The 13,595-nt window shown below is 56.7% G+C and overlaps 2 protein-coding genes across 2 annotated transcripts in view; both read left to right on the top strand.

Moving 5' to 3' along the window:
* Positions 1–3,055: 3,055 nt before the first annotated feature.
* DHRSX (dehydrogenase/reductase X-linked) overlaps positions 3,056–13,595 on the top strand; it is a 194,560-nt gene continuing 184,020 nt past the window's right edge. The window contains exon 1 of the mRNA XM_036840273.1: positions 3,056–3,224. Within this exon, the coding sequence (XP_036696168.1) occupies positions 3,116–3,224 (109 nt within the window). The 5' untranslated portion in view covers positions 3,056–3,115. The remainder of the gene's footprint in view (positions 3,225–13,595) is intronic.
* Positions 3,096–12,794, top strand: ZBED1 (zinc finger BED-type containing 1). The gene is made up of 2 exons (XM_036840272.1): positions 3,096–3,224; positions 10,582–12,794. The coding sequence occupies exon 2, from the start codon at positions 10,621–10,623 to the stop codon at positions 12,706–12,708; it is 2,088 nt and encodes a 695-aa protein (XP_036696167.1). The 5' UTR covers positions 3,096–3,224; positions 10,582–10,620; the 3' UTR covers positions 12,709–12,794.

Raw genomic sequence — 13,595 nt, 5'->3', positions numbered from 1 at the left:
GAGGGCCCACGTTGCTGTGGTTTAGTCTCTGGCCAGCATCACTGAAGCCCCCTTCTCTGGGGTCAGGGGCCTCTAGGAACTGACCACCCCATGTGATGCTTCAGGGTCTGGTTTCCTCGGGGCCATTCTATGGTCACCTGTGCGGCTTCCCTAAGATATATTAAAATTTATATTTTAAGACAGTCCTGGTAGAAAACTTATTTTCCATGCTGCATGCATTATTTATAGTTATTCATTATTATTATTATAGTCTTCCCCACCTGATTTTAAGAGAAGCTCAGAAGGACCCCAAAGATGATCATAAGCACCTTGTACTGTGCCTAGGGTGCCTGATGGCAGATGTTGGCCTCTGGGTCAACCAGATGGCTGCTCTCGCCCTGCTTCCTGGGCCTCCACTAGGGGGCCCCACTCTGCCTAACCTTCTTTTCCCGGGGGATGTCCTGCCCCTCATCTGGAGTTGTCCCTGCCTCTTCTGGTCCAGGTGAACCTACCTTCAGTGGTGGAGTCCTAGAATCCTTGAAGGGACGGGAATTTGTCAAGCATGGTGGAGGAGACCAAGGATATCTCCCAAAGATGTCCAAGCCAGAATCCCCTGGAACTTTATATGGCACAAGGGACCTTACAGATGTAATTAAGGTACAGACCCTAAAATAGGGAGATGATCCCAGATTAACCTGGTCCCTGCTCCATTCTAATCCCATGAACCCTCAAAAGCAGGGAACTCTGGCTGGAGCAGGAGAGATGTGACAGACGGGAAGGTGAAGAGATGCTGAGGGTGGGATTTAGGTGACACCTGCTCAGACCAGAGAGGGGATCCTCCCCTGCCCACCACTGACCACCAGCGTAGAAGCGGGGACTTCAGCCCTACAACCACAAGGAACTAGATTCTGCTGTTAACCCAAATGAGCTTGGAAACAGCCTCTTCCAGATCACTCCCTTGGGAGTCCAGTGGTTAGACATCTCAATTTTGACCTTGTCAGACCTTGAGCAGGAGACCCACAGGCAAGACTCCTCACCTACAGGGCAGCGAGATCATATGTTGGTGTTTGTTTGAGCTGCTACACGTGGGGTGATTTATTACAGGTGCCATAAAAGTCAAGTGCATTTGGAGCATCAACATTCTAATGCGTTCCAGGCTCTCTGAATTGGGGGCCGTGGCTGGAAGCACCTGGTGACGACCCCAGCCCCTCCATTCACCGCTCCAGAAACCACGTTAAAACACAGACGCTTCAGGGAGATGGGGCAAGAGGACGGGAGGCGTCAGCTGGCATTGCTATGCCTCCACAGATAACATGCCTGGCAATGGGCCTTTCTTTTTGGACAAACACCCAGGGACAGGTCCACACCCCCACTGTTCCCTGGGCTCCACCTGCTTCTAGGTCCTTCTTATTCTGTCACTGTGGCCACACCTGGGGCTCTTGCGGGAAACCCTGGAGGGTGGCAGCTATCGAGGCTTTCCCTGATGCTCTTTTCTGGGCACACCTGGGCATGCCTGGCACACCTGGGTGCACCTGGCCAAGAGGGGCAGCTGATACCATGGTCTTGCCGGGGATCCTGGGAAGGCTTCCTGGCCTTGGTTTTCTCATCTGTAGGACAAAGGGTCACAAAGACCAGAAAGACCCTTCTAACCCAGCCTTGGATTGCACCAAAGAGGTCTGTATCTTGAGCATCTCCAGGTGGCCTGAGTGGAGGGGGGCAGCCTGCACGTTGGGGGTGACCCCCTAAGTCAGACCAGCTGGGTTCACTTCCTATGGCGATGGGGGGAGACCCAGAGTCCAGGTGCGGGGGTCACAGTTCCAGAGGGTTGTGGAGTGTGGGATCCTGGGTCCTAGCAGGGGCAGGAATCCTGGTGGGGCTGGGGTGGAGATCCTTGGTCCTGGGTGTTGGCGGGCGCTGATGGCGGGGGGGGGGAGGTGGTCTCTGCTGGTGTGTGTATGAGGGGTGCTGTCCAGTAGGTATCCGAATCGGGGGATATGGATGTGGTCCAGGGTTCTGATGGGTATTAAGGTCCCTGTAGGGTCTGGGGTTGCTAGGTTTAGGGTTTCTGTAAGGTTCTGGATAGGGGTCTGTGTGGGGTCTTACTGGGGTCTGGGTTGGGGGAAGTGCAGGGAGGGAGGGTCCTAGCTGTGATCTGGGTGGGGGTCTGGTGGAGGTTCCCTCAGGGGTCTCTGGGGGTCTGGTGGAAGTCTGGGCGGGGGGTTCCATGCTCCAGGAGGGATCCACGTGGGAGTCCATGGTCCTGTCTGGGGGGGCTGGGGTTCTGCGGTGGAGGTGGGCAATAGCCTAGGGGGGTCCACGGTCTCAATGGAGGGTCTGAGGTCCACGGGGGCTCTTGTGGTCAGAGGGCCGGATTGGGGGTCCCGGGCAGGATTCCAAGGTCTGGGATGGGTCCACGTCTGGGTGGGGGTCCTGCAGCCAGGCAGGGGTCCCGGGGATCCGGGCGGGGTCCGTGGTCTGGGCAGGGGTCCCTGGTGTCCGTGGTCTGGGTGGGGGTCCGGGGTCAGGAGGGGTCCCGGGGTTCAGGCAGGGAGGGGCCCCTGGGGTCTGTGGTCTGGGCGGGGGTCCTCGGTCCGGGCGGGGGTCCCTGGAGTCTGTGTTCCGGGCGAGGGTCCCTGGGGTTGGGGCGGGGGTCCCTGGGGTCCTTGGTCCGGGCGGGGGTCCCTGGGGTCTTTGGTCCGGGAGGGGGTCCCTGGGGTCGGGGGGGGGTCCCTGGGGTCCTCGGTCTGGGCGGGGGTCCCTGGGGTCCTTGGTCCGGGAGGGGGTCCCTGGGGTCGGGGGGGTGTCCCTGGGGCCCTTGGTCCGGGCGGGGGTCCCTGGGGTCCTTGGTCCGGGTTGGGGTCCGGGGCCCCGGCGTCAGGCAGAGTCCCGGGGTCCGGGCGGAGGGCGTCAGCCGGGAGGGGGTCCGCGGCGCGGGCGGGAGTGCCTGTTCCGGGCCGGGGTCGGGGGTCCGGGGTCCGGCGCCCCGGGTCAGGCGGCGTCCCGGGGTCCAGGCGGGGTCCGGGCGGGGTTCGGGGCGGGCGCGTGGGCGCGGGGGGCGGGCCGGCGCGGGCGCGTTTCCGCCGTCCGGCGGGGCTGCGAGTCCCGCGGGCGGCGCGGAAGCGGCGGCCGGGCAGCCATGTCGCCTTTGTCTGCGGCGCTGGCGGCCCTGCGGGTGTACGCGGTGGGAGCGGCGGTGGTCGTGGCGCAGCTGCTGCGCCGCCGCCTCCGGGGCTTCGCGGAGCCAGGTCAGCGGCCGGCGGCGGGCGGGGGCGTCGGCGCGCGGGGCGGGCGGGGGGCTCGCGGCGGCGGCGGCGCCCGGCCGGGGTCGCGCCCCTCGCTCGGCCGGGACCCCGGGGTGGGGGGCGAGCGGGGGAGGGGCGCGGCGGGGCCCCGCGTGTCCTTGACCCCGGCCGCCGGCCAGCGCGCGCCGCGCCGGGCGCTCCCGGAAGCAGGGCCGGGCGGCCGCGGGGGGGAGGGAGGCGCGCCGTCCCCAGGCGCCCCTCCCCCGCTCCGCGCATCCCGGCCCGGGGTCGCCCCGGGGGTCCGCTGCCCCCGCGCACTGCGGGCCGGGGTCCCCGGGGTCCCGCGCGCCCCGCAGCCCCGCGGCCGGGGGGAAGGAGGGGGCGCTGGAGAGCCGGCCGCGCGCAGGGCCGGGGAGGACGGGCCTCCCCGGGGCGGGTGGGGGACGCCGGGCGCGCTCGGGGGCGCGGCGAGGCCTGGCGGGAGGGGCTTCCGCTCTGGGGCACCTTGTTCCTCTGGCCCCCGCGACCTCCGCGGCGTCCCCGGTCCCAAACTTTCCGGGGACCCGTTCGTGCTCTTCACGCACGTTGGGGACCTCCGGGGGCGGGGGGTGGCGGCGGTCCGTCTGGGGCTGTGCCTGGTCGCAGCGGCGTGCTCAGGACGTAAAACGGGGAAGCCTGTAGGAACCTCTGTCTGCCCTGATTTGCAGGAGGTCACACTAACCCTAGGCTACGCGAGCATACATGACACTGTATTTTTAGGTGACAGATGACTACTTTCTAAAACAAAGTATTCGGTGGGAAGAGTGGTGATGTGTCACCTTGTGGCCGGTCTCTCTAATGTGTGGCCTAAGGGGATAGATATAGTCTCAGGTTCACCCGTGTTTCCACCCTTTTGGCCTAGCACCCCCAGCACCGTCTGGGCAACCCCCCTGAGACACGGGGGTGAAAAAAGGCAGAGAACATGTGACTTTGGTTGTGAAAATACTTGAGAATCGCTCCACTCCCCGACGGCAGGGGCGCTGCCGGGGCCACGCTTTGCAAACCTGCAGCTCCGAGCAGGAGTTGATATTTTTATATGAGCTCCACCCTCCCAGACCTCCATCCAGGGAAATAAATCTTCCAGGTTTATGTGAGGCGAGCATTTGGTTTTCTGATAAGCTGGATTTCGGTATTTAAAAAAAAAAAAAAAACACATTGAGAGCGATCAGAAATGAACAGAGGGTAAGAACCCAGCCAGTACCTGGGGCTCGGGGGTGGGGTCCGCATAGTCACCTTTGAGATCAGGACTGGCTTGTAAACAGTGAAGAGGTATGGAAAGCTGTCCCAAGTTGCCCCAAATGGCCCCAGGTTGTGGAGCGCCGCTCCGAGCAGCTTTGCTCCCAGACGGGTCTGGCTCTCCCGCCTGGGAGCCCGTTTAGCTGCTCGCAGAAAAGACAAGTTGAGGATGGAATTTAGACTTGTCGGTGTTATCGCATGCAGCACCCCAAAATGCGTGCCTCGGAAACGTGTTGGAGATACATGCAACCTGAGGGCTTGCCCTGTGGTTTCCACCTGTTGATTGATTGGGAAAAAAAATAAAGTTGTGAAAAGGCAAACCAGCCATGAAGCCATGTGTCAGCCGAGGGCATCCTTATTCCGGCTTTTGCAGAGGGTTGTTTCATCCAAAGATGGACTTGATGGGCTTGCTGTGTGCAAGCCACGTGGTCTGTGGGGTTAGAAATCATTTTAGATCTGGGTGGAGGAGTGAACGAACATTTGTCCCATGTGCCTGGTGGTGGCCAGTGTTCCAAGTGGCACTGTTCCTCTGCTTTTGGACCCATGTTGTATTTGCTCCGAACTGGACTTAACCTTTGCGGGGGAGGAGACATTGAACTTTGCCCCAGTATGGAGCTAAATAAACAGTGACCCAGAGGCCCAGTGCACATGGAGAGTAGCTGGGATTTTTTGTTCTTAAACATCAGATGTTTCCTTTTTTTAAAAAATAATTTATATAGTCTATATAAATAAAAATGTGCACAGTATAAAATAGTTGATACAGAAATATTCTCTTATTTATATATTCTAAACGGATAACAACAAACCACAGTGGTGATTATTGAAGTGCACTTGGTATTGTGAAAGTTCTTTGATAACCCACCCTGAGCGGTCAGATCATGCATCAGATTTAAAACTACCTTGGTTACGATCGTTTGCTGATATTTGCATGTCAAATATTGAATATCTAGTGAATCTATCTATAGATCGTCTCAGCGTTTTCATGAGTTGCTTGTGCATACTGCACATATTTAATGCAATTATATAACTTTCATTGGGACTCCTTAGATAAAATGGAGCTGACTCGCATTTATTACTGTCGCTTTGGAATTGTGGGTGGTCCTGCACATTTTATCAGGTGGGGGACAGGTGTGTGGTGTGAGTTCATGTGGATTCTGTGAAAAGGTGAAGGAAGATGCTGAAAAGGTAACCCACTCCTGAATGTTACCTTAAAATGCACTATCTGTAAACAAGATCATTCCAAACTCATGATTGTTGCAGGTTGTGCCTTGATGGAGACGTGTGTAAGCAAATTAAAAATTCCTGTAAGAGAGTCTGATTTCCAGGTTCTCTATGGTGACTGTCTATTACAAGTTAAATGTCTCTGATGCATCAGTGAGTTTTTTTTTTTTTTTTTTTTTTTTTATTTTATTTATTTTATTTTATTTTTTTTTGGCTGCACCCTGCAGCATGTGGGATCTTCCCTGACCAGGGAACGAACCCGCACCCCCTGCAGTGGAAGCACAGAGTCTTAACCACTGGACCACCAGGGAAGTCCCCATCAGTGAGTTTTGAAAGGGAGAGAAAATCATCCAGATGTGTTTTACAGGGCAGTTCTGATACCACACAGACATTTCCCTTAAGAATTCTGTTGGAAATAGGAGGTAGGTCTGGAAATGGACTTCTGCTGATGGGCTGACACCCCAAAAGATGTCAGCTGGCCCATTTATGAAGCTATTTTAGGATGGATCCTGGTGTTCAAACTGTAGGGTTTTTAAAAACCGATAAAGAGGAAGTTATTTCTCGTTGGTGTTGTGTACATATGAACAGTTGGGGGTTGTGCATCCAGGGAGGTGAAACCACAGTTTTCATGATCTTAGGCGTTTTTTACTCTTAAAAAAAATAAGTACTCCCCCCCAACCAAAGAGCTTTTTTTAAAAAAAAATTTTAAATTTTTACTTTTTGGCCGTGCCACACAGCATGTGGGATCCTAGTTCCCTGACCAGGGATCGAACCCATGCCCCCTGCCTTGGAAGCGTGGAGTCTTAACCACTGGACCTCCAGGGAAGTCCCAAAGAGCTTTTGTTTATGTGGCTTTTGCTTATCCATATGGATCCTATTCACTTAATGTTAATTAAATTTAGATTTATTTGAAATGAAAAAAAACGTGAACAGAAATGTGAAACAGAAATTTACAACATATATTTCAAGTAACATAACAAGTCACTTACATGTTATTCCCAGTAACATTCTTTCCCAGTGAAAAATAACTATATTCTCCAACACAAACAAAGAGAAATCAGGGAGAGTGGCCCTGTGTTCGGTTCTTGCCGGTGAAGTACCGGCTGGGCAGCAGGCAGCTGGTTCTCCACTTAGTGGCTTCATCCTGTGTCTTGTGACATGTTCCTCGTGTTGGTGAAGCCGATTGGGAAGCTCTGGCTGGTGTCTCTGACGTGAGAAAAGGCAGGACCTCGCCACATCCCTGGCAGTGTCTTGGCGATGGTCCCCCCCCAGAGATGCTCGGGCCGCCCTGTGAGAAGGACCCTGTGGAGAGGCTGCTTTGACAAATCCTTGATTCCTGACTCTGACGGGAGATGTAGACCTTGCCCTCCACAGACAGTGGAGGGTGGCCTTGTGCTCAGAGCCCTCCTCCTGTGTGTCACCTCCTTGGAGGTTCTGACGTCATTGGCCCGAAGGAGGTGGTGCTGCAGGGGGAGGCCCCACGGGCGGTGCCTCCTTAGGCTGTCACTGTGTCGAGGATGCTTCCTGCTTTGTGTGCAAAGCTTTGCGCCAGGGTCGCGCTGGGCTCCTTCAGCCAGATCACAGCAGTAATTCACCATCATCATCAAGGTGTAGTCGGATCTGATAAAACTGAATGGCGTGGCCCACGCGGGATGCGGCAGCTCATATTCCAGAGCCCAGGTGTGGTGCCCGCCGTGAAGTTCCCGTCGCTTTCTGGGACCACCTTTGCCACGCTCAGGTGCCCCATCCTGGCTTGGCTGTAGCACGTGCTGTCTTGGGGTTTCCTCTTTGTGAAAGTCCTGGCTGTGTCGGATCCCCTCGCCCTGTCCTGGAGACTTCGGGCCTCACCTCTGAGCAGTACATCCTTCTGCCCCATCCCTGGCTACCGACGTGCCCCTTAAATCAGTCCCCCCAAGTGTGACCTCTCCCTGAAAAGCCTCAGGTGGGCCCTTTTGACCGCAGGGCGCCCAGCACCAGGGGTGATGTTACTACTCATAGCTTTTATAGTTTTGTTCTCATCAGCAGAGCGTGCGGGGGTGGCCGTAACAAAGTACTTAAAATCACGGAAGTTCATCCTGTCTCTTTCTGGAGACCAGAAACCCAAAGTCAAGGTGTCCCAGGGCCGCGCTCCCTCCAGAGGCTCCAGGGGAGGGTCCTTCCCGCCTCTTCCAGCTTCTGGGGGCTCCAGGCGTCCCTGGGCTTGTGGTCGCATCCCTCCCGTCTCTGCCTCTGTCTTCCCGGGGCTTCTCCTCTGTGTCTGGGTCTCTCCTCTCCTGTGTCTTGTAAGGACCCTGTCATTGGATGTAGGGCCACCCTCCTCCAGGGGGACCTCATCTCAGACCCTTCCCTTCATCACCTCTGCAAAGACCCTGTTTCCACATAAGGTCCCACTCTCAGGTTTTGGGGGGACATGAATTTGGGGAGGGAGGCCGCTATTCAAACCACTGTCGTTGTTACTGGGTTTTGGCTTTGAACATACGCCCCACACTCAGAAAACACCTGGTTGGTGCACTTTGTGATTTAACCCCCTGAGTGCTATACAGGGGGTTGAAAGCTTGCAGGCTTAACCCATTTCAGGGGGAAGTCTGTTCCATGGACGTCATTTGAGGAAATCAAATAAGTAATAAAACTAACGTTCATGCTCTTAAAACATATCTTTTTCTGTCTGTGTCTAGGCATATATATGTATATATATTTGTTTATGATTATTTATTTAAAAAGATCTCTTATTGAAGCATACTTGAGTTACAATATTGTGTTAGCTTCAGGTGTACAGTACAGTGATTCAATTATACGTACATATTCAGATTCTTTTCCATTATAGGTCATTACAAGATATTGAATGTAGTTCCCTGTGCTATATGGTGGGTCCTTGTTGCTTATCTGTTTTATATATAGTAGTGTGTATCTGTTAATCCCAAACTCCTAATTTATCCCTCCCCACCTTTCCACTTTGGTAACCACTAGTTTGTTTTCCATGTCTGTGAGTCACAGCCAGCTTTTAAGAAAACTCAGCTGCCCTTTTGGGCGTCCTGGCCCTGATTGGCAGCTCCAGGGAACCGAATGTGGGGGCATCACCAACAGTGGGAACCCGGGGACCTGGCCCTAAGGTCGACTTCCCCACTGACAGCCGGGCAGTGCTGCACCACAGCTCACAGGTATCTCTGTGCCCAGGTGTGAGCGCCCACGGTGGGCATTTTGAGAAGTTCCAGGGGTTGAGAGATCCATTATTGCCCCAATCTGGTTCCTGATCCCAGATGCACCTGGGAGAAAAATAGAGGGACGTCCCTGGTGGTCCAGTGGGTTAGATTCCGCGCTCCCAATGCAGGGGGCCCAGGTTCGATCCCTGGTCGGGGAACTAGATCCCGCATGCCTCAACTAAGACCTGACGCAGCCGAGATAGATAGATAGATAGATAGATAGATTAAAAAAAAAACAACAACTAGAGCATGTGCAGTTCAGAAAGTAATATTTTTAACTTTCTTTAATTGATATATAGTTGATGTACAATATTATATAAGTTTCAGGTGTACAACATAGTGATTCACAATTTTTAAAGGTTATACTCCATTTACAGGCATTATAAAATATTGGCTGTATTTCCTGTGTTGTACTATATGTTCTTGTATCTTGTTTATTTTACACCGAGTATTATAGTTTGTTCTTCTCAATCCCCTTCCCCTATATTGCCCCTCTCCCTTCCTTCTCCCCACTGGTAACCAGTAGTCTGTTCTCTATATCTGTGAGTTTGCTTCTTTTCTGTTATATTCACTAGTTTAAAAAAAAAAATTTTTTTTTTTGGATTCCATATATAACTGATACCATACAGTATTTGTCTTTCTCTGTCTGACTTATTTCACTAAGCATAATAATCTCCAAGCCTATCATGTTGCTTCAAATTGCGCAGTTTCGTTCCTTTTTTATGGCTGAGTCATATTCCACTGTATATATGTACCACATCTTCTTTATCCATTCCTCTGTCCATGGACGATGGACGTTTAGGTTGCTTCCATGTCTTGGCTGTTGTGAATAGTGGTGCTGTGAACATGGGGGTGCGTGAATCTTTTTTCTAATGAGTGTTTTTGTTTCTTTTGGGTAAATATCCAGGAGTGGGATTGCTGAATCATAGGGCATCTCTATTTTTAGTTTTTTAAGGAACCTCCCTCCTGTTCTCCATAGCGGCTGCACCAGTTTACATCCCCATCAACGGTGTAGGCGGGTTCCCTTTTCTCCACACCCTCGCCAGCATTTGTTATTTGTGTTCTTTTTGATGATGCCCATTCCGCCGGGGGTGGGGGGGTTATGTGATATCTCATTGTGGTCAAAAAGGCATCATTTCAAAACATAAAATTAGAAAAAGCTCGTTATTTAATGACACTCTGCCAACTTAATATCCGCTTGAGACCCTCTGTTTTCTTCTGATTGGAGCCACATCTGATGGTGGCGTGTGACACGCGTGCTTGCCGACCACGTTTTCGGCTGGGGAGGTGGGTCGTCTTGGGCTGGCGGGACGCTTGGGAACGTGGCCTCCGCCTGGAGAACAAGCCCCCCCTGCTTGGTGTCGCGGCTCCTGGATTTCCTAGAACAGGACAGAGTAAAGCAGCTCAGGTGAGGAAAGAGCTGTCATCAGGAGTCCAAAGACGGTCCAAAAACTAAAAATAAAAAAGGCGTGTCCTCGGACGCACCCGGATGGAAGAGCTGCTGGCTTGTCAGACCGGCCCCTCTGCTCTGCCAAAGCCACGAGCCGGAGCGGCGGCCCCCGGGGTCCCTCTGCGTGCGCCCTTGGTTCCGGAGCAGCCCCACTCCGCGCCGGCCGGAGCCGGGTCTCTTCTCACGCTGTGTTTGTCTCGCTGCTTCTCGGCAGGTCGTCCCGAATGAGCGGAGGCCCGGCCGGGGTGGCGCAATGGAGGGCAAGAGCCTGGAGGGCGCGCAGGCCGATCTCAAGCTGGTGGCGCATCCGCGCGCCAAGAGCAAAGTGTGGCGCTACTTCGGCTTCGACACGAACGCCGAGGGCTGCATCCTGCAGTGGAAGAAGATCTACTGCCGCATCTGCATGGCCCAGATCGCCTACTCGGGCAACACCTCCAACCTGTCCTACCACCTGGAGAAGAACCACCCCGATGAGTTCTGTGAGTTTGTGAAGAGCAACACGGAGCAGATGCGCGAGGCCTTCGCCAGCGCCTTCTCCAAGCTCAAGCCCGAGGCCGCGCAGCAGGGCGCGCAGGAGCCGCTGGCCGCCAAGGCGGCGGCGCACGGCCACGAGGGCCGCAGGCAGCAGGAGCTGACGGCCGCCGTCATGGGCCTCATCTGCGAGGGGCTCTATCCCGCGTCCATCGTGGACGAGCCCACGTTCAAGGTGCTGCTGAAGACGGCCGAGCCGCGCTACGAGCTGCCCAGCCGCAAGTTCTTCTGCGGCAAGGCCATCCCCGAGCGCTACGGCGCCGTGCGCGACGCGGTACTCAAGGAGCTGGCGGAGGCCGCGTGGTGCGGCGTCTCCACCGACCTGTGGCGCAGCGAGAGCCAGAATCGGACCTACGTGACGCTGGCCGCGCACTTCCTTGGCCGCGCTGCCCCCCACGGCCTCTTCCTGGGCTCCCGCTGCCTCAAGACCTTCGAGGTGCCGGAGGACAACGCGGCCGAGACCATCACGCGCGTCCTCTACGAAGCCTTCATCGAGTGGGGCGTCGGCTCCAAGGTGTTCAGCGCCACCACGGACCGTGGCAAGGACATCGCCAAGGCCTGCTCGCTGCTGGACATCGCGGTGCAGATGCCCTGCCTGGGCCACACGTTCGACGCGGGCATCCAGCAGGCCTTCCGGCTGCCCCAGCTGGGCGCGCTGCTGGGCCGCTGCCGCAAGCTGGTGGAGTATTTCCAGCAGTCCGCCGTGGCCATGTACATGCTGTACGAGAAGCAGAAGCAGCAGGGCGCCGCCCCCTGCATGCTGGTCAGCAACCGCGTGGCCTGGTGGGGCAGCACGCTGGCCATGCTCCAGCGCCTCAAGGAGCAGCAGTTCGCCGTCGCGGGCGTCCTGCTGGAGGACAGCAATAACCACCACCTCATGCTCGAGGCCGCCGAGTGGGCCACCATCGAGGGCCTGGTGGACCTGCTGCAGCCCTTCAGGCAGGTGGCCGAGATGCTGTCCGCCTCCAAGCACCCCGCCATCAGCATGGTGAAGCCCCTCCTGCACATGCTGCTCAACACCACGCTCAGCATCAAGGAGACGGACTCCAAGGAGATCAGCATGGCCAAGGAGGTGATCGCCAAGGAGCTCTCCAGGACCTACCAGGAGGCGCCCGAGATCGACATGTTCCTCAACGTGGCCACCTTCCTGGACCCGCGCTACAAGAGGCTGCCCTTCCTGTCGGCCTTCGAGAGGCAGCAGGTGGAGAACAGGGTGGTGGAGGAGGCCAAGGGGCTGCTGGACAAGGTCAAGGACGGCGCCTACCGCGCCCCCGAGGACCCGGCGTACGCCGCGCCCGAGGAGCCGCCCGTGAAGAAGCCGGCGCCGTCCGCCACGCCGCCGCCGCCCGCCGCCGTCATCAACGACATGCTGGCCGAGATCTTCTGCCCGACGGCGGGCGTGGAGGGCCAGGAGGAGTGGCACGCGCAGGTCGTCGAGGAGCTGAGCAACTTCAAGTCGCAGAAGGTGCTGGGGCTGCACGAGGACCCGCTCAGGTGGTGGTCGGACCGCCTGGCGCTCTTCCCGCTGCTGCCGCGGGTGCTGCAGAAGTACTGGTCCGTGGCGGCCACGCGCGTCTGCCCCGAGCGCCTCTTCGGCTCCTCGGCCAACGTCGTCAGCGCCAAGCGGAACCGCCTGGCCCCCGCGCACGTGGACGAGCAGGTCTTCCTGTACGAGAACGCGCGCGGCGCCGAGGCGGAGCTGGAGGACGAGGATGAGGGCGAGTGGGGCCTGGACCACGAGCAGGCGTTCCCCCTGGGCGACGCCGTCCACGCCGGCTACTTCGGCATCAGGGACGGCGGCTTCGTGTAGCGGGGCGGGGGCGGGGGGGGGGCAGGTGACCGCGCGCGGGCGCCTCGTCGGATGCTTGGCTGTCGGTACTGACCCCGCAGGTGGGCGCGCTGCCCGGGACAGAGGAAATGCGCAGAAGACAGAGATGGACCTTTGGTGGGGCTTCGGGCGGCCCAGACACAGAGATGGGGCTTCGGGCGGCCCAGAGGACGGAGGTGGGGCCTCGGGCGGCCCAGAGGACGGAGGTGGGGCCTCGGGCGGCCCAGAGGACGGAGGTGGGGCCTCGGGCGGCCCAGAGGACGGAGATGGGGCTTTGGGCGGCCCAGAACACAGAGATGGGGCTTCGGGCGGCCAGAGGACGGAGGTGGGGCTTCGGGCGGCCCAGAACACAGAGGTGGGCTTTGGGTGGCCCAAAGCTGGTGAAAAGGAGCGTTTTCTCCGGAGGGGCCCTTTGCGTCCCAACGCAAGGGAAAGAAATGACTTATAAAAGCTCTAGATGTCCGCTGATACGATTGCAAATGCTAAACTCCGCAACAGAAGCACGGCCGGCAGGGATGTTTTGCCCCCTAGATAATTCCATACCTGCAGCATTCGTGTTCTCTGCGAGGGACGCTTTGGGGTAAATCGGAGAAAGATTGAAACCCACGGGCAGCTGAGGATGAAACCCCCTGCGTGTCCTCCGCCGACACCATCCGTGGATGTTAGCCGTTGGTCGGTGAAGGAACCCGTTTACACTGTCATTTACGTGGGAACCTTGCCTCTGGGTAGCCGGGGAGAGACACTTTCGCCAGATGCCCTGTTTTCAACAGACACCAGTTTTATGTTTGGTGGAAAATGTTAACAGTGAGCCTGCAATGCAACCGCTTATAAAAAAAAGCAGAAAAGAGGTGTTGGTTGTAGTGTGTTTT

Source organism: Balaenoptera musculus, chromosome X (assembly GCF_009873245.2).
Source record: "Balaenoptera musculus isolate JJ_BM4_2016_0621 chromosome X, mBalMus1.pri.v3, whole genome shotgun sequence".
In the NCBI taxonomy this organism is placed as follows: Eukaryota; Metazoa; Chordata; class Mammalia; order Artiodactyla; family Balaenopteridae; genus Balaenoptera; species Balaenoptera musculus.
This window is presented reverse-complemented; position numbering and strand designations above follow the sequence as displayed.

What these genes read in the sequence shown, in the direction of transcription:
- ZBED1 (XM_036840272.1), top strand. Translation starts at nt 10,621, where the DNA reads ATGGAGGGCAAGAGCCTGGAGGGCGCGCAGGCCGATCTCAAGCTGGTG.